This window comes from Podarcis filfolensis, assembly GCF_964270895.1.
Source record: "Podarcis filfolensis genome assembly, chromosome: 1".
Lineage (NCBI taxonomy): Eukaryota > Metazoa > Chordata > Lepidosauria > Squamata > Lacertidae > Podarcis > Podarcis filfolensis.
The window spans coordinates 48,361,843-48,382,866 of NC_139604.1; the positions used below are offsets into that span (position 1 = coordinate 48,361,843).

The 21,024-nt window shown below is 41.0% G+C and overlaps 1 protein-coding gene across 2 annotated transcripts in view; it reads left to right on the forward strand.

Moving 5' to 3' along the window:
* Positions 1–21,024, forward strand: part of CNTNAP5 (contactin associated protein family member 5) — a 311,049-nt gene that overhangs the window by 143,368 nt on the left and 146,657 nt on the right. For both annotated transcript variants that reach the window (XM_083584551.1, XM_083584552.1), the window contains 2 exons: positions 6,260–6,444; positions 10,718–10,861. In XM_083584551.1, coding sequence (XP_083440677.1) covers positions 6,260–6,444; positions 10,718–10,861 — 329 coding nt within the window. The remainder of the gene's footprint in view (positions 1–6,259; positions 6,445–10,717; positions 10,862–21,024) is intronic.

The following is a 21,024-nucleotide window of genomic DNA, read 5'->3' on the forward strand; positions in this document are numbered from 1 at the left end:
GCAGAAAGAATGTGGACTTGTTGTGGAACATGAAAAAAGACTTGGACAAACTTGTTGTTTTATGTCCCAGAACAACCTTGTTCTGGTCTTCGCTCCTAAAGAGAATGGTTTGGCGCGGTGCCAAATGGCATTATGGCCATTGAGAAATCCAGGAAACTCTTAAATCGTGTGATTGCCCACAAAGTGCGTTTTATGAATGGCCTAGTTATCTCTCATGATGATATCCGGATAGGCGATCAGGCCTTGTTCCGGGATGACGGGGTTCATCTTTCAGATCGGGGGAATGACATTTGGCTAGGTAACATCGTCAGCAGTATTAGGGATTGGTTACAGCTGTGAGGGTATTGGCGGTGAGCCTCTTGGGCTCGGGTGGTGGTTAGGCATTGGAATGTGTTGTTGGTGTATGGAAGGGCAAGGTGTGGCCATTGCCTACCCCTTCAAATTTGGGTATTCCATTAAAGGAATCCGGCGGTTGTGGATCCTGTCTGATGCCTGTGTGGCGGGGAGCCATGGCATGACCCTCGGTGACATCAGGGGAGAGCTTATAGTTGTATTAGCATCAACAGGCTCCCCCTACTGGTAGATAACCCCTCTTTTGGCTCACCCCTCTCCGAGTGGGTGGAGTCAATCTTCTGTGGTCCAATGCCTAAGCCAATACCTTCTCACTTGCTGTAATCAATAAAGTTGTGGCCTTTTCTTGCCCATTAACCTTATACACTGTGTCCACGTGCCTTTATTCCTCAAAGTGGGGATCGGGTCCTCAAACCACAATGTAATTTCTCCATCACCTCAGTGTGCTTAGGCATATATAGAGAATTATCTCTAGGGACTAGGTGGTGCCAAGGATGTAAGGAGGTAATAGTAGGGTTGTCTTTTTTTTTTTTGTTAAGTTTTGCCCAAACTTGTTGAGCTTTTTGCCAAAATCACAAAAAACAAAGTTTCTTAGCTATTTTTAAGGTAAATCAGCAAGAACGACACTGCTGACTTGGGCTGCCATACATCCAGATATTCCTGGACATTTTGCCGAATTTAGGTAATAGATGACAGGAAGGCATTTCTCCCGAATGATGTCATACTTCCAAGGACATCAACTGGAATATGCCACACCCCAAAGTGGCTCTCCTGGTGTGGCAGAAATGCAATGCTAGCTTTGCAGCAGAAGGGGCACTGTTGCTTACTGGGAAGGACAAGGGAGACCAAAAAGCAACCATTTTTGGTGTGTCCAATATGTGCACAACTGTGCATGCTCACATCGTGCCAAACTTGTAAGTGACCCAAAAACATCACCAAAAGGGGCAGAAGGGGGAAGGGGGTGGAATGAGGTGTTTTTTCAAAGATGTTTCAAATATACACAATTTCACTTAAACACACAGTGCCTTGGAACATAACCCTCCACATAAATTGGGAGTTGCCTGTATAGAGCATTCCTCCTGCTACAGATGTGGTTGCATAGCCATAATTGGTGATTCCTTGTGTTTGGTATTCATCCAGATCTATTTGTTATATATTCTTAGAGTCAGGTTTGGGCAACTCTTATTTATTCTCATGAATTAGCTATCAGATTAATCTGTTAAGAGACAAATAGTTAATGAACTAAAGCCACTAACAGCTGGTAGACTTGCTTCTGTTCCCTACTCTTTAAAACAGACAAGTTTGCAAGGATTCAATTGTGTTGCCCACCAAAGCTTTTTCCTTCCCTCCCTCCTTTTGGTTAGAAGATGATTCTTTTCTCAGATGATCATTTCAGAGGTTGTGCTCCTGCCCATCTGTCCACTTCAAGGATTCATTTCACAGCTGCGGCAGCTCTTCACTGCGCTGGGTCATCTCTGTCCACGCAGAAAACAGGTCTTTGATTCCCTGTAATTGAACCCCTGCCTTGGGCGAGGTGCGTTAGCTGTGTGTGCTGCATTCAGCTATCGGTATGCAATCAAGCAAGGAAAATAAGAAAGCCTGGAGTAAATGTCTGGAGTGTATAGAAAAAGAGTTCATGTGAAGCATAAAGACAGCATCAGGTTCCCCAAGGAGAAACAATAACAGTAACAACAATAATAAACCCTTCCTATTTTCCTATTTCTGGTTCTTGTTTCTTCCTTCCTTTTGAAATGTAAACCTAGTGCAACTGTTCATTATTGTCAGCTAAGAGAGCTGTCTCTTGTGGTTAAATCATAATAATTCAGTATCATGTGATATTTCCTGAGCCACATTCTCCTACTTCAGAAATAAAGGATTTTGTCTTCTGCAATGGTTTTCCTGATCTGTTATACTATATATGTACTGTTACATTGCAACAAGAATAAGACGAGCAATGACGTCAACAACGGAGTTCAAATTGTAAACGTCGAAGGAACGATAATAAACAGTAGCGACACCTGAATTGAATTTTTAAAACTTTAAAAGTCGAAACCTGGTCATAAATATAAGCACCAATTCTGTGAATTGGCCATATTTATACTGTTATTTGTAGCACAATACTACTTTTAATGTCATATTTTTATAAATTACTTCCTGGTCACTGACCGTATTAAAGATATTTGATTTATCTTAAAAAATTAAATTATATCCCAGGGGCAGGAACATTTTTCAGGCTGAGGACCTCATTTGGTTCTCTCTCTCTTTCTGTGTGTGTGTTTGTGTACAAACCATTGGTGGGTGGGATCAGAGGCAAAAGTTGTCATAATAACAAATGTGAATTTAACATCTTTGAAATAGACTCGTTTCTTCACACTGACACATCCCTATCTGTCTTCCATCCAGGCAAGCGAGAAGTGTTATCAGAGCTCAAGGACAGCCTGGCAAAAGAAACCCCCCAAAAACTAAGGATGCAAAGCAGGGCTAGTGAGGGATATGGCTCAGAGAAGAGGGAGTGTGGCCTGACGAGAGTCCCAAGGTCCATTAAGGATGCATTTGACCCCCAGGCCTAAAATTCCCTTAATCAGAGACATGGATGGAAATTATTTTAAAACATCATTGCATAGCGATCTCTCTCTCTCTCTCTCTCTCTCTCTCTCTCTCTCTCTCTCCTTAGAAAACAGATCAAATTCTAAAATGACAAAATGAATAAGGGGCATCAGGCAAGTAGGAGGAAGATTGTGGGTGGCAAAAGAGCACTAGACAGATTGTAACAATACATAGCAAGAACCAAGGCAGTATATGTTAGAGACACATTTGAAAATAACAAAATGAATTTCATCATATTAGTTCTTCTGCACAATAGTGCTTTCTCATAAGAAGTTTCCTTACCGGAAGACACACATCTTGCATAGTGACAAGCTTGCTAAAGTTAAGGCAGCAACTAATAATATTTCTCAATCTGTATTTTTAGATGGGTGAATTCTAGGCATGCCTACATAACTAGTGATTCATAAAGCCAAATGCAGCCTACCAACCTTGTGTTGTGACCTGTTGAGTGCTTGATAGCCCCCAGTGCCTACTTCTCCAATTTGGCAGGTAGACAGCAGAACAAGGCTTTTCCTTTTGCAGTTTTACTTCTGCAGTTTAGCATAGTAGGCTACAAGCTCTGAAGGCCTGCTCTGGGGCCTTTTTTATGTACATTAACATTTTGCCACTTATAAATTAATGGGGAATGCTTCACCAACAGCATGGGCACATGTAACCTATCATCCCACCACTAGAAATTTCTTCTCAAAGTTCCAATTATTTCTCATGAAATTGTTCAGATGTTTCGCTTAAGAAAGAGTCTAATAGTTTTCTGTGAAATTTCATGTTAAGCAAAAGAAACAACAGACAAAACATAAACATAAAAAACAGACATTTTCAACTCTCAAACAGTAGTAATAGCAAAACTGCAACAATGCTTTGATGTGAGAGAAGATAATCCATGTATGAATTAGCACCTACTCCATCACAGAGAACCAGGTCAGATTTATCTGCAAATAGTTGTGCACCTCACCCTCATCCTTGCCCTAGTGTGAAGATTTGCAAAGATGGTAAAACGGGCATCCCCAACCTTCAGCCCTCCAGATGTTTTGGACTACAATTCCCATCATTCCTGACCACTGGTCCCATGAGCTAGGGATCATGGGAGTTGTAGGCCAAAACATCTGGAGGGCTGCAGGTTGGGGATGCCTGTAGCACACTCTTAAATTCAATAAAGTTCATAGTGGGCACTTAAAAGAAATAGAATCCCAATAGTTACCAAAGTTTATTAAATTTTTAAAGAGGGGATTTTACACGTAACAGGCCAAGTCCATTTAAGTATCCTGAAAATGCTCTCTAGTTTGAGAACATTAAGTGTTTTGCCACATCAACTAGCATTATTTGCAATAAACTCAACAACTACCGTATTTACTCAAATGTAATGCATTTCTTTTTTGGCCAAATTATATCTTGAAAATTAGGGTGCGTATTAGATTTGATGGCGCCAGAAAATACTTTTTTGGTTTCAAGGTTTTGAAAATTGAGGTGTGCATTAGATTCAATGGTGCATTGAATTCACGTAAATATGGTATATAGTCTACCAAAAATTGGTTAATGGTTCATCAATGGACCACAGTCTACCCTATGCCAACCCTGATCTATACTTGTGTATATTTACTCAGAAGTGAGTCCCACTATGTTCAGTGTGGCTTACTCCAGTTGTGTATATAAGATTTGAACCTTTAGATGCAATCTAACACATCCCATTCAGAGTGACTGACTCACAGCTAGTGTGTGTAGGATTGCAACCCTAGTCTAGGTTAAACTGAGGTGACATCTGATTCTATGATCAGTTGATATGTGCTATATTTAAGTAGATTTTATTTTCATCTGAAGAGACTGAGCAAAAAGCATTAAAAGGAGAATTAGTTTTTTTAAAGCCTTTTCTCATCTTCCCTTTTCTGATTAATTATGTTTGTGACAACTTTCAAGAGCTTTCCCCTTGTTACATAAACCCATTAACATGCTTTGTCCTCAGATAATCTCTTTCTTTCTTATTTTTTCATTGGAAATTATGCCTATTATTCCTATACCTAAAGGAGATTAGTGCATTACAATTGTAAAATATCCGTTGTTGAAAGCAAGTTTTAAACAGAGTTCTTTGACACTATTAGTCACTCTGCTTTTCATGAGAGAGTTCAGAATATCCCATTGATTTTACAAAGAGAGGGAGGCCATTTAGGCTGAAGTTCTATGCATTAGGTCTGAAGGAATGGACAAACATTTTGAAGTCAAGAGCCACCAATATTTCCTTGGAAGAAAAGTGCCCAGGGACTGTACATACATACCCCAACCATACAGCTACATTGAATACAACACTAAGTTTTGTAATTTCTCTATCAGCTGTGTGTGTGTGTTTGTGATGCAAAACATGTTGAACATTTCACAACACATATTGGTTCAGAAAGTGTGAATTAGGGTTTGTTTCCCATTCCTTAGTCCTGTGGCAGCACCAGGTCATTCTGCTTTTTTGCTCTTACGTGTCAGGAATGTGGAAGCAATGTAAAGCATGTAACAGTGATGGTGAGGGAGTACAAAATAGAAATGCTGATTGGCTTGTCACAACTGAACCAATATACATGGTCAATTTATTGATGGGGACTGACCACAGTAATCATATTTTGCTGGTTCTTCAAGATCTCTACTGGCTGCCAGTATGTTTGTCACTACAATAAAAGCTCTAGATTGGCCTATAAAACTGTACATGATTTGGGGCTGGAATACCCAAAGGACTTATTCCCCTGTGCTAATCTGCTTGTAGGGTCCTACTATGTGAGAGAAAATGGCACACTTTACAGGAAGTCATGGGGACCCAACCAGTCTAGTCACCCATGATTTCTGCACTACATGATCATTTTAATCCTTCTGTAATGGTTCTGTTGATTATTGGCTGCTTCTTAAAATACAGTTTTAGGTTCTCCGTGTGTGTGTGTGTGTGTGTATGCATATATTGTAGGCATGAGTGGAATTTTTGTAAGGTGCCCTGAACACTATTTTAGAACAAAGATGGGGCATATCACAAGTGGACTCTTTATTACTGCATTTGCAATTGTTTCAGATAAAACCTATTTTGGAAAGAAACTACTTTTGCCATTTTTGTAGATGTTTATTGTCTGTTTACCGATAGTTGCCTTGGTGATATTATCTTGTGCTCTTGATAATGATATTGCTGGTGCTTCTCTGCATGGGGTGGTGGCCAAGTCAAGGCTGCATACATGCACCAGTCAAAACGTATTAGCTGCTAATCATTTCAGAAGCATGGTACCGGAGACTTAGAATCGATGGGTCAATTGCAATTTGTGTCTTTTCACTGCCCCTGCAGGAGATGCCAAGCTGCGTTTCAGCAACAGTCACACATCCGTCACCTTGGGCAGCCTCCTGGATGACCAACACTGGCACTCGGTCCTCATCGAGCGATTCAATAAGCAGGTGAACTTCACGGTGGACAAGTATATGCAGCATTTCCGAACCAAGGGAGATTCGGATGACTTGAACATTGATTATGAGGTGCGTCAGACTTTTTTTGTGTAGCGTAAGCTGTCCTAAGAGAAATGATGCAGGGAGATGAGCTTTCCAATCCAACCTGGCTTTTTTAGTGATAGCAGGGATCCTATTTTATCAAACAATGATTTACTTACTCCATTACTGCAGAAGGAGTGCTCACATGAAATTAGAGGAAGAGCTGTAGCTCTGTGGTAGAACAGCTGCTTTCCATGCAGAAGACCCTAGAGCGGGCATCCCCAAACTCGGCCCTCCAGATGTTTTGGGACTACAATTCCCATCATCCCTGACCACTGGTCCTGTTAGCTAGGGATGATGGGAGTTGTAGTCCCAAAACATCTGGAGGGCTGAGTTTGGAGATGCCTGCCCTAGAGTGTCCACTGCCTGTAACCAGAGAAAGCTGATGCCAGTCAATGCAAACAGAGAGCCAGTGTGGTGTAGTGATTAAGAGCGGTAGACTCGTAATCTGGTGAACCGGGTTCGATTCCCCGCTCCTCCACATGCAGCTGCTGGGTGACCTTGGGCTAGTCACACTTCTCTGAAGTCTCTCAGCCCCACTCACCTCACAGAGTGTTTGTTGTGGGGGAGGAAGGGAAAGGAGAATGTTAGCCGCTTTGAGACCCCTTAAAGGGAGTGAAAGGTGGGATATCAAATCCAAACTCCTCTTCTTCTTCTACTGAGCTAGATGAACCAATAGATTGACTCAGTATAAGACAGTTTTCTATTCTCCTATCATGAAAGTTTGTGCCAAGAAAGCTAATCACACACAAGAATAGCAACTCTTGCACTGTCTCCAAGCCACTTTGAAAGGGGGGGTTAAACTCTCCTAAACACCACATCTGGTATGATGCAGTTCAGTTATTAATTACTGCTAGAAGATAGGAACAGCTCCCTTCCTTGCTGCAGTGTTAGGGTGTGGGGGTTGCCATCCTCACAATGTGCACAGGATGACAGCCAAGGTCAGCCAAGCACCTGTAATTTGCCACTGGTAAGCCATCTGCTCTTGAATTAAAAGTGAACCGGGAACAAATCCTTTAAAGAGGAAAGGAGCCAAAAGTGTGGATTGAAAGTCCACCCCCCGCTCTCTCTCTTCACAACATCAAGCAACATCAGCATTTGGCTACAGCATCGAAGCATCCAAGGAACATCATGCTTGCTTAACGTGACTCCTCACAAAACCTACTTAGCAAAAGCACAGCAGAAGGAGCAGCAGACTTATCTAAACTGCTAGGAAAGGGGGCAGAGAAAGAGGAAAGCAAGCAGCCTACAGATACAGAGGAATCTCATTAGTCCAAGAGGCTTGGCAGACATGAGCAACCAAATGCAACACAGCAAAGGTGTGAATTGCATCATTCTGCGCCAAGATGGATCCCTGCCTTGGAACAGAAATGTGTACCATTTTAGGAGGATTATACAGCTCTCAAGCTCACACTCTCTTCACCTCTCTCTTTCTCTCCACCCCCTTTAGCTAACTTTTTTTTCCTTTTTGCCCTTGAGTTAGAACATTTGACAAGTTAGGCTTGAATACATGACTCTCACTCATGCAACATAAAACCATCATTTGGTATTACACGTGAACTGGGTCATAGTGAAGCTCCACTGATTCGGTGGAACTTGACCATGTGTAACTTTGCAACGGTGATATACTTTGATTTATTCTGTTTCACGGGTGCTTGAAAAAATCTAATTTGAACTAACCTGGTCTGCTATCAATGTACTTTCATGCTTCAAAAATTTTCAAACACAGTTCTTCATTCAAAGAATGTATCACAATATATTTTGCATACACGCTATGGGAGAAATATGTTTAGAAGTGCTTATTTAAATTATGAATTTCCATCATATTATATATTTAAATATTAATGCAGAAATGGGAAAGGAACAGACAAGAGTGAACACATATGGGAGTGACATGGAAATGCACCCATCCTTATTGCAGTCCGTAGAATTTCTCCCATGAATTTCTTTGAGTTAAGTTCCAAGCATAATACAAATCAGTTTGATCCCAGTGTGCATCAGGCCAATTTGTACCTAAAGACCAGTTCAGAAAAAGAAACTAGGTTTGTTCCATAGCTTTAATATCTCCATTGCTTCACCCCAGCAACTACTACACTAATGAAACTTTATCTTAGCACACTTAAGGGATTAAAGACCTAGCTAAGGGAACTAAAACAATTAGTCTGGTAATTAAAAATATTACTGATCACTAAGGAAACTGTTTTTTTCCAATAAGGTGCAGTGTAATTGATATTGATTGCCCTGGTTTTTTGGTTTCTTGTTTTAAAAAAATCCAGAGAAAGGGATCCCTGAGCTAGAGACTTTTTAAAAATAATAATAATAATAATAAACCTTCAGGAAGAAAGAGCAGAGGTTGCAAAGTGTCTGAAGCAAGAAATAATGAGCCCCAGCTAAAGAGCTAGTCTTTAAATAGAATTCCTTCTGACTGTACTACATTTAATATGGGCCTTAAAATTACACATGACTATCATAGTGCAGAGCTACTTGAAACAAGGTTTTGTTGCCTTCTTCCTCAAATATGACCTTACCATATGCATTTCAAATGAGTTTCAGACTTGGGCACTGAACATATGAAGACTGGACCCTCTGACCTATGCCAAAAGAAATATGTGGGTGTGGGTGTTTGGGGTGAGGCTGTATCACCCCCAAGCCTCTCAGCAGTTTCTGCTACTATCAGTCATGGTATCCATCTTGGAAAGCTATTCCCACTGGATGAAAACTTCCAAAAGTTGATGCTGGGGGACTACTGCTTAGCTCTGTTTTGGTTTCTCTGCTGTGGTGTGCCACAGGATCCCATCTTTCCCACCCCCACTATTTAATATATGAAGACAGTGAACTCATTTGGAGATTTGGGGTGAGGTGTCGTCAATATGTCATCCAGCTCTGTTTACCTTTTAAATCTGATTCAGGTGATGAAGTAGAATTATTGAACCAGCTTAAAGCTTGGTCATTTACTGCTTGAGGGTCAGTAAATTGAAGTTCAGACCAAACAAGTAGGTGGCTTGCCTGTCCAGGTAGCAGTGTTCACCTTGTGCTAGATAGAATTTCATCCCCCACTAAAGCATTGTAGGGAACTGCCTGGTACCAAATCGGTCCATCTCTCTAGTTCAATATTGTCTACATTGACTTGGAAGTGGCTGCTGAAGGTTTCCTCCAGGGAGTCTCTCCTAGCTGTACCAGGAGATGACAGAGAATGAACCTGGGACCTTCTGCTTGTAAAGCAGATAATCTTCTACTGAACCATACACCTTCCCTTTTTTCTGTCAGGGTTGCTGGTTGCTGGCAATGGGCAGAGCCACCCTGATGAAGCCAGTGGGGGGGGGGGGAATTAATTAAACCAGCATGAAGACCACTTGGTTCAAGGTTTCATCATGGCTGCTGCAGAACTGGAATTCTCAATTCTACTCAGAATTAGACCTGTGCAAAGACCTCCCTACCCCTGCAAACAAACACTACTGGATGAGGCAAACCTTCTCTGTGCCATCTAACCCCAGATCCAGCCCTGGGTCAATTTGGGGATCAGGACTAATGTTTAATTGGGTTTTTGAAACCTTATTAAACAGTTAGGGGTGGAGAAAGAAGGGGACACTGCATCAAAGGTTTGGGTACAGCAATGACCAGCAAATTTAGAATTCTCTTGTGGGGGAATAATAATAATAATAATAATTAATAATAATAATAATAATAATTAATAATAATAATAATAATTTATTTGTACCCAGCGTGGCTGGCTGGGTTTCCCCAGCCACTCTGGGCAGCTTCCAACAAAGATTAAAAACATGTTAAAATGTCACACATTAAAAACTTCCCTAAACAGGGCAGCCTTCAGATGTCTTCTAAATGAATTTCACTCCAAACATTCTCCAGTATTGCTTGTCATTGCCAGTCTGGTTCTTAATTTTATTTTAGGATTCATCCTGTCCTATCAGGCATACTGATGATTAGCCAAACTTCTTTCTGAGCATGAAGTTGCTTTACAGAAAAGCTGCAAAATAAATACACCATATAAGTGTGGCAGGCAATGAAAAGTCTTCATCTACTGAAATTTGCCCTTCTAAATTTTGTCCTCTTTTTGTCATTTAGTATTTGACAATGAAGGATATTGCAATGAAACAACTTCTTTATTCTGTTTTCTATGGTCTGTTTTTCCCTGTGTACCCACAAGCAAGAACTTTCTCTCTCTCCCTCCCTCTCTCTTTCTCCATGTTATGGCTATTAGAGTTTTTTTTATAAGAGTGTTGAATTTGTTCTTGTCCCAAAGCTCAGTTTTGGAGGAATCCCAGTCCCAGGCAAACCAGGAACGTTTCTGAAGAAAAATTTCCATGGCTGCATTGAGAACCTTTATTACAATGGAGTCAATATCATTGACCTGGCGAAAAGGCGAAAGCCACAGATCTACATCGTGGTAAGAACCCAATACATATTTGCTGACTTGTTCTTTTCTTGAAATTGTTGCTGTTGACAGGTACTGCTTGCTCTACCAAGCAAAAGGCTCTTATCTTACATCTGGCAAGTCATGCACACAATTTGCTTCTTCAAAAGATGTGCTTGAAGGCTGGGGCAAAGCTAAGAGTTATTGAAAGGCATGTTTGAAAGCTTCAGGGATCCCGATTTAAGTGGACTCAGAATTGTTAGAGGAAGCTACACAAGATGGAGGGAATAGAAGGGGGGAAGAAGGTTTATAATCATAGGTACTACATGCCATAAAAAAGATAAGATTCTGAGAAAAACTTTTTGAAAATGGATTTTCAGGTCCATGGTTAATGCATTGGATTGCCTCCTGAGTTTCAGGTCCTCTCTCATACACAGATTGCCTAATGTTGTATTCCTCTGCATGTCCACTGATAAGTAAGTCCCATTTTCAATGGAGCTCACCAAGTCCCATTGAGTTCAATGGCATTTACTCCTAGGCTAATGTGTATAGGATCATAATTTTCTAAACTTATCCCTTGACTCTGCCCTTTCCTAGTCCAGCATCCCATTCTAACAGTGGCCAACCAAATTCAAAGTTCTAGCAAGAATTCAAACCCAATAGCTTCCTACTATCTTATGGCGGAAATCTCACAATCTGCATATGCAGCTATAAAAAGAATAGGTTCATAGGCTTGGAATGGTTCCAGCTTTTTCTGTGAAAAAACATGCTTCCAATATATATGACAATCTCAGGGAATGCCTCCTCCCATATGAGGCTTTTGTCATCTTGCCACTAAAGATAATCTGACAAGGTCCTGCTACAGATCCTATTTTAGGGGGATGCTAGATGAGCATCCACCAGGGGCAGGAGCCCTCTGCAGGAAAGATTGTGCTGCCTCTTCCCTGCTACACTTTCAAAGATGGCTAAAAAATTCCCCTTGAAAACCAACCATTGCTGTGTTGTATGCTTTGCTTTGTTTACTGGCCATTACTGCATCTCTTTATACCCTAAATCATTTTAGTTTCTGCCTTGTTGTTGTTGTATCATGTAACTGGTACTCCTGTATGTGTTTTTAATTTGGAAACTGCTATGAAATTTCAAAGTAGTGTCTTTCTTTCTTTCTTCCTTTCTTTCTTTCAAAATAAGGCTGGGGTCACCAATCTTTATGGACTAGAGGGTGCCTTTCAGATGCAGAAACTGAGAGAGTGTTAGGGGTGCCAGTCACATAAAGGCTGCCATGGAGCGGGTGTGGCATAAACCAAAATGTCTGCAACACAAAAATAGATAACCACTGCTGACAACTTTATGTTTTACGTGGGAAGTCAGCCTTGTCATGCTGGTCCTAATTATGGAGATCTCTCTCTCTCTCTCTCTCTCTCTCTCTCTCTCTCTCTCACACACACACACACACACACACACACACACATTTACAATTGTTGGATAATAACAAAACAGAGCTTTCCCCCAGAAAAAGATACAAGGTAGCTGCACCATTTATTTCACATAAATCACTTAGAATGATTTTGCCACCTAACTTCCTTTCTGGGAGAGATGGAGACTCTTTATGTATTAAATGAAAGCTCAGAGTCTGGAGTACCTACCCTGGAGAACCACTAGAAGCCTTCATGGGTGTCATGGTGCCCATGGGCACTAGGTTGGCAACCTCTGAAATCAGGGATGGCCCATCCCATTTCACCGCCTTAGGTAAAACAGGAAGGTGCTGTCCCCTTCCACCACCTCTCTGCCAAAGTCTTGCTTACCTGGATCATGCACCAGCTTCTCCTCACTTCTCCACTGGGGACCCCCATGGGATTCTGCTGCCCAAGGCAGCTGCCTTAGTTCGCCTCATAGGTAGGCCGGCCCTATCTGAAATAAGTTGTTATCCTGATAATATAAGCACAGCAGCATTATGTACACCACTTTAGATATTTTACATTATGTTGTTATTGTTGTTATTATTTAATCAATAAATAGGCTTTTATGCAATTTACAAATATACCACCAACATAAAAAGATTCTTGAGACCTTTCAAGGTTTCTTCCCCTTCTTCTTCTTCTTCTTCTTCTTCTTCTTCTTCTTCTTCTTCTACCACTTAGCTTGAATTTTGAAATGCCAGGGAGAGCTTCAGGTGTTGGTGAGATCTAACAGCAAAATGAAAGGACTTTTTGTTTTCTTTAACAAGCAGGCATGTGTTTTTCCCTCATGCAACATTGAGGCTTCAGGGTCAGGCGCCAGTGCAGACTGTGGGAATGACAATTCTGAATAATGGGTCATTTTGGCAACAAAATGGGCTGTCTGGGGAAATGAACCAAAATAGGTAGTATCAAAAGCGTAAAGAAAAATTCTCAGTGACAGCTGAATTTAAGCTAATAATGCATTCTCTTTCTGTGAATTCTAAACACCATCAGTAAAGTGCTTTGAACCACCTTAAATCTCACATAGATGTTAATCTCACTTTTAAGGAAATATTGAGTACCTTTGATCTCAAAACCCTTATTATTATCAAAGCACGTCAGATGGATAGCAGTACACAGAGGACTTTTTCAGGTCAGAGGCAAGGAAACAAAAGGTTGGGGGCTGTATCCAATGGTGCCAGTTTTTTCAACAGGAGGAGTCATTCTGGTTGTGAAAGAGTATTTGCTCCAGAGGAGGATGCTAAATCTTCCATGCCGTGCAACCCTCTGGAGCAAGTATTCAAGGGTGCAGGGGTTATCCTCAGAAATTGCCTACTCTTCCGTTAGTGGAATCTTCTCCTAGATCAAATATTCTTCTATGAATGGAAGGAGACTATTCAATTCATTCCCTTTTGCCTGGAGTCAGACAGGCTTAAAATATAACCAGCTATGTCTTGACGTGGTTGCGGTATGCGTTGCTGAACAGACACTGGCAGAAAACTTTCCTAGTCGTTGGCCACTGATGAAGCTAAGAAATTGACTGAACGTTGATGTTTATTTTTGGATAATGGGACAGAATGCTGATCTGCTGAATTATTGTTCATTTATGATCTGGTGGGGAATTTTTGGTGGGCTGATGACCCATTACCCCATTAGAAAGCTGCCAGGGCCTATTTTTCTATAGCCAGATGCAGAGGTTGGTGAGGTCAAACCAAATCCTATATCTTTATAGCACATTCACAGCTATTTAACATGGCAACAAAAACATTTACTTCTTATTAACTCCAGTCATGTTTCAGCTTTGATTTTCTTCACAAACACTCCCCCAGTTTTTTAAAAAGCTATTGAACACCTTTTATCTCTCCTAACAGTACAAAAGACAATTAATTCTAACAGAAGAATGCAAATAAAAGTCAATGGACAGTTGAATGGCAAGCCTCACAGCTATTCAAGTCCTCTAACTTAAAAATGTAATTGCATCCCCCAAGTCCAATTCTGTTCAAGTAGAAAAGTAGCACAGGAAGACTGGTGTGCTGGGGTATTGCTTGCAGGGATTATTTCAAAAAAAAGGCGTCCTCTACCTGCAGTCCATAGTAATATATCCTACTTTACTTTTGCATTCTATAAACCAGCCATCTGTGGCCATGACCCAATGAGCTACTTCAGATACACCCAATGACTTGAGAATGCCCAGTAGGATGTAAAAGGCAGATCCCAATCATCCGAAAAGGACGGGTTTCAGAAATGAACATGGAAGGCAAACAGAATTCAAGGCTGCATACACACCACACATTTAAAGCATATTTAAAACACCCCTCCCAAAGAAACCTGGGAACTGTGGTTTAGCCCACTCCATAGAGCTACAGTTCCCAGCACCCATAACAAACTCTGGTTCCTAAGATTCTTTGTGTGGGGAAAATGTGTTTTAAATGTCTGGTATGAATGCAGCCCTAGTGCATTCCATTTTAATGATGTGTTTTAATGAAAGTATTAAAACATTTTAGTCCTAGTGAATAAAACTGGATAGGTTTTAGGCCACTATACCCCTGACTCGGCACAAAGTATTAAATCTGCCTTTGTGCTATTTCACCACTTTTAGTTATCCTGTCTGGCAAGGTGAATTTGAAAGACAAGCCTTTGGTTCTGCTTCCTTCTCTATTGAAAAGAGGGAAATATCAAGCTATCTATATTATGTTTGTCTATTATTCCTTTTTCTGTTTTTACCTTTGTTTCTTAGTAGAATGATTTATGATTTTTAAAATTGGCTGCTGCTGTCCTCTGCAGTTGTGTCTCAGCTACTGGACCAGGTAATGAAGTGATAATGCTCGGTTACCGCAAGCGTGAAGGCAGTAAAATCTTTTGTTGCGCTGTTGGCCAGTGACCTAAAAGCTTAGGAGACTCAGATAAAGAAAATTCAGAATTGCTTAGCCAAGCATATGATCCTCAAAGTCTCTCAAAGGGATGAAATATCATTCTGTTGAGCCCTTTCAGTTCTGTTATCTGATACTTTTCTGAGCAGGGACATAAAAGTTTCCCAAGAAAGGAATTCAAGTATATGAGAACCTCTGCTCTTTAATGACAATCAGTGACTTCACCTCTTTTCTCCTGAAAATATTAGCTTAGTTATGTACAGTAGAGCTTCTGTATTAAGAGCATCCCAATAACTGAAGTGTCCTCTCTGCTGACAAAAGACCCCATTATCCTCTTTATATGACCATTAAGTAAGTACAGGCCTTCCTTAAGGAGATTTTTCTTCTTCTTCTCTGACTTCTACTCTCAAAGCAAGGCTAAAAATTATCTCTGAAACAATTTCTAATAATCAGCATTAATAGCTACGTTCTTCTTCACTTTTTGCCTGCATAATGAGAGCATCATGATTATTTCTTATGAAATCGTTACATACTCAGGTACTCAGATACTGAATGAAAAATGCATGTGTGTATCACATCACTTATGGAGAGGACTTTTGCATATCAATTGTGGCCTTTCCTATCAAAGTTTGAGTAATTCGAGGCCAAGAAAGAAATGACCATTTCTCCCAAATATTTTAAAGAAGGAAATGGTATTTTTACATGTGAGCACCCTTCATAACTGCTCCAATATGGACGTATGTGCATACAAAAAGTATTATAATTAAGAAATCCCAAGCCTGCTTCAACTTTATTTGGGTTAACTGGAGGCCTTGTGCTTCACCTTTCACTTTCAGCAAATCTGAAGCACATGGCTTCCCTCAAAGAAATATGGCAGCTGTAGTTTATGTGCCATGGTGCTACAATCCCCATCACCCTCAAACTGTAGTTCCCATGATTTTGGGGAGGAAGCAGTGTGCTTTAAATGAATGCTGTGCATGAGACTTCACACAAAGAATTTCTGTGGCATCCTAACTGTGGTATTCCAACACAATGCTTGTATTATCCATACACTTTTTATTAATATGTTTAGAAATGCTTCCTTCTGGAAGACCCAAGATGATAAGTTTAAGGAGCTGAAGATCCAGACTAACTGAAAGGCACCCTCAGCACTCACCCAGGTGTTAAATCTAGCAGCATCAGCGTAGGATGGGACACTGAGCTGAGAGATTACTTTTATGTCTCCTGGGTTTGTAACTGCTGGAATTTAATTATCCTCATCACCCGCACTCACAGACTTCAACTTTCTTCTGATAAAATAGTAATCCACACTTGAGTAATCAGCAAAATAGGCAAGAAATAGAGAATTAAGTTTCACTCATTGATGCTATACACAGAGACAGTCTCGGGATGATTGCTAAGACCTCCTCTTAGTCAGATTACATAGCATTTCCTTAGGGTTCTGCTAGGTGATTTCTTTTTAAAGGCGATATTGCATGCCAAGACATGCTCCAAATATGCACTGCCTCTCGCTTAATGTTTTTAACTAAACAATTTGTATCTGCTTTGATAGCTTCTACAATGGCCTGTTTGCAACAAAGGAAATTCCCTTGCTTGCCATGTTACTCCTGAAAATAGATAGTGACAGACCTCTTTCCCAAGTGGATGAGGGTCAAGGCAGTATCTACCAAGGAAATGTTAAATATCTCTGTTTAATTGCCTGAATTTAGGAAGTTCAAATTGTAATAACAGCAGCAGAAGCCCCTTTGGAGTACATTTCAGTACCTGTTAAAGGAATCGTTAATCAGACTGGAAACATTGGACTCGATGGAGTTCGTAAATGCCAGATGAGTGCTAGATGGAGTTTTTAGCAGCTAGACATGTCTGATCTTCTAGTTTCCCTCTGGAGGATAGAAACTTCTTATTCTATTTCACAGCTAGGGAAAAGTTTGAGGGTTTTTTTTTATCCTTTTCTTTTACAGTTAAAGTGAGTTCAGCTGTAATAGCAACTGTTCCAGGGAAGGCACTAGGGACAAGCTAAGATCTAGTGTCATTTTTTCACGTGGTTTTGACCCTCATTCATGCTAATCTCACCAAATCCATCAGTGAGAAGTGCTGAAAAGGAAGCTGGCTAGCCAGCACGGCCCCTACTGTATGTATTCAATTGCGCAGAAGCAGTGGCTGTACTGTATTCCATTTATAATATACATCCAGTCACCTCAAAAAATTCATCTGTCTTGGATATGGGTGTGCAAACGTACCAGTAGGGTTGCACAATTAGTTACCAGATAAAAAGGAGGACAAAGTTCCTGTATCTTTACTTTGTTCCTTAGAAAAAGGAAAGTCAACAGTTTTTGAACATTCATTTAGGGAATGTTCAGTAACCTGTAGCAAAGACCAAGGTCACTAAATTACCCACAGAGATGACAAACTACTTGCCATTCCATCCTGTGCAACCTCCTGAACTGAGAACTGGCCACAATATATCTGCCATCCAGAACCAAAATGGGGCATTAAGTTGACAGGCAAAGTTGTTAAGCCTCAAGACTAGCCCTGGAAACATCTACCCCTGCCATGTTTGGTTGCACACTATTATTAAGGAAGATTGCTAGGAAACAGGCTGACCAGCTCAGTCCAGATGTGCCTGGTGATGTTCATTCTAAGAGCTTCATAGACCCTCTGCTGGCACAAACCTGCAATGGCTGCAGGATAACCATCTGCACTCCCAAATTCCAAAGAAAGCAAAATTCAGTTATGAAGAATGAGGGTGTATAAAGTGTTACCAAACAGTGATATCAAACAAACAGTGAAATCTTGTAAGTCAGATCTACAAATGAAGAATCTGTCTGCTTACCACAACCATGTTCCTTTAGGATCCAGATCCAGGGAGATGAATAATGATAATGATAATATATTATTATTTATACCCCACTCATCTAGGTGGGCCTCCCCAGCCACTGTGGGTGGCTCCCAACAGAATATTAAAAGCATGATAAAACATCAAACATTAAAAACTTCCCTAAACAGGGCTGCCTTCAAATGTCTTCTAAAAGTCAGATAGTTATTTATTTCTTTGGCATCTGATGGGAGGGCGTTCCACAGGGCGGCACCACTACCGAGAAGGCCCTGGTTTCCTGTAACCTCACTTCTCACAGTGAGGGAACTGCCAGAAGGCCCTCAGTGCTTGACCTCAGTGTTTGGGCTGAATGATGGGGGTGGAGACACTCCTTTAGGTATACTGGGCTGAGGCCATTTAGGGCTTTAATGGTCAGCACCAACACTTTGAATTGTGCTCAGAAACGTACTGGGAGCCATGGCTGCTATCAACTGCCCTATCACTACCCTATTCACTTCAGATTTGTGTTGACTCCGCATCTTGACATGATACATCAAAATTCCCAAAATAAGAAAAAGTGGGGGAAGCCCACAGTAGCAATTTGGCCATCTGTTGTACGAACTTTAACAGAGTTCTTGCCGTTCTGACATATGGAATGAATATCATGTTCTGCAAGGCTGGATGTACTGGAACAAAAGACACTAAACAACCATCACATTCAATAAGTGACATCTGGCAATCTTATCTGGACCTCAGCCAGGATTGGATTATGATAAAGTGAAGCAGTGCCCATGGCATCTTCTCATCAGATGAAACAATAAAGCAATCATATTTTTAAGGGTCAATTTTGAAATTGCCTCACAACCTTCAGAGCCCCATTATTGGGCTGTGAATGTTCTGTGCTTTCTGCACACTCCAGGGAAGACTTAACATGTTTTTATGACTTGTGTGAGCAGGGAACAAATGGAGAACTTAAATCTTTAGCAGCTCAAGAATCACTAGCTTTGGGGGGGGCAGGGGGAGGTTCAGCTGACACCTTCATCGCACACCTTTAGGCTTCAGATGAAAACATTTCTCTTCACCTAGGCTGTTGGCTGATTAACAGCTAATAATGTCAGGCTTCAGGGAATCAGCTCCCCGTCCCTCCCGCCGACGTGGCAGTAAATAAGCAGAACCAAGAAAAATGTGCCTTCTTACCAGTTAGAAACTTTAATAATCGCAGTGAGAGAACAAAGAACATCTCTCCTAGAAATGGCGGTGCTCCCAATTAAGAATCACACCCTCTCCTGTCCCTATTAATCTACGTCACTCCTATGTTTTTTAATCTGAGCTGCTGTTTTTTCTGTTCTGCCATTTTCTGAGCTCTCCTGGACTTTGGGAGACAGGAATGGATACTATCCAGAGACTGTGAATCTGTTAACTCTCTCTCTTCTAGTGTTTCTTCTGCTAGCTGTTCCCCATCCAGTATTTCCCAGCTTCTGCCTTCTGAACTATGCCCCTCTGCAAACCACTGTTCCAAATCTATACTGTCCTCTGGCTTCTGGGAAGATTCGGGATCAGGAGGAGGGGGTGGCTCCCATCATTCTTCCTCAGTGAAGCCCTTCTCAGCACGGTCCCTGACAAATAACATCCAATATATTGTGGGAATGGGGTTGGGTTATTCCAGGTCTGGAAGGACACCCATGGCCAGGATTGCCTCACAGGTTATGCAGAAAGCCTTGTCTCCTCCTCTTGGATCTTCTCCATTAAGAACTAAGACACACACACACACACACACAAGTTTATAAAACTTGTGGGTGTTTTGGGTAACAATATAGAGGTTTCTGACGGGATGGGGAATGCTACAGACCAAAGCTTGCAATCCTAACTTCACTTGGCTGGGAGTGAGTAGCACTGAAATCACTTGGGCTTACTTCTGAGTGGACATAATTAGGATTGCACAACAACTAGCCTTTATTCAACTGTGGAAGACGGTATGCATGTGTAGAATGAGCGACTGGGGTGAGGGGAGGAGTGTGGTGTGGTCAAGAGGGAAAGGAGTAAGAAACTTTCAGATATGTAATCATCAAGCCATTCCCACACCTTGAGGTGTGGTTCTTGTGGACATTGCAATGGAAAATCACAATGGTGTGAATACAACTTTGAAACTCATTCAACAAGCATGGGAAAGTCACCCACAAAATATTATTTCTGAATACACTCACTGTAAAGCCCCCACACTTGAAAGTCCCTTAAATGTATTGAGAATACCCTTGCCCCACCAAGGTCCTCCCCCCAGTTCCACCCTTCCCACTCCCTACAAATGTGGCAGATGTTTTATTGAGAAAATGTTTGGCATAGTTTGGCATTTATATGGTTTTTGATTAGGTTTTCACTCCACCTTCTGGCTGAAATCATTTTGGAGGTGTTAAAGATAAGAAGTCATTCAAACTGGACTTATTGAAATGCATTTATTCCTTGTTCCAGTGTACTTTTGTCTTGTAATCTAGGAAAAGAGAGAAAGATCCCATTGAAGCTTTTGTTTCAGTTAGCAGCAAATTAAACATCTTTCCAGAACTTTGTTTAATTTCCCCTTGTCAACTAAGAATTGTTCAAAGCTATTGAAAATGATAAGAAGCTATTCCATCATTTTGTCCTAGCTTTTCAATAAGGGAATCCCCAAGCGCCGTATAGCTTCCTGCAAATCACTCATCTTTTGTTCATTCTAATAATACTGTTAGAATGAGATATAATTTCTAATGAGAGACCGCACCACACGGAAGGCCTTTTACTTGAATGGGTTTATCAGATTTCAGTTGATATTTCACAAAGTGCCTTGGTTCAAAAGCAAGTGAGTTGCAGCTCTCCCCCTGTCCACAAAACCCTGTGTACTATCTTTGAAAGCTGTGAATGCACTTCTCTTCCTTTATTCTTAATTGCTTGATATATTCCTTGCTTGAATTAATTTACAATGGAATTGCCAAGAATAAAGGCACTGGGAGTCCAGCTGCCATTCAGGAGAGCGTTTAGATCTGAACCAATGTTGAGATCAAGGTCGGAGAGCTCCAACTCTCACTGGAATAGAACTCGTCAGAA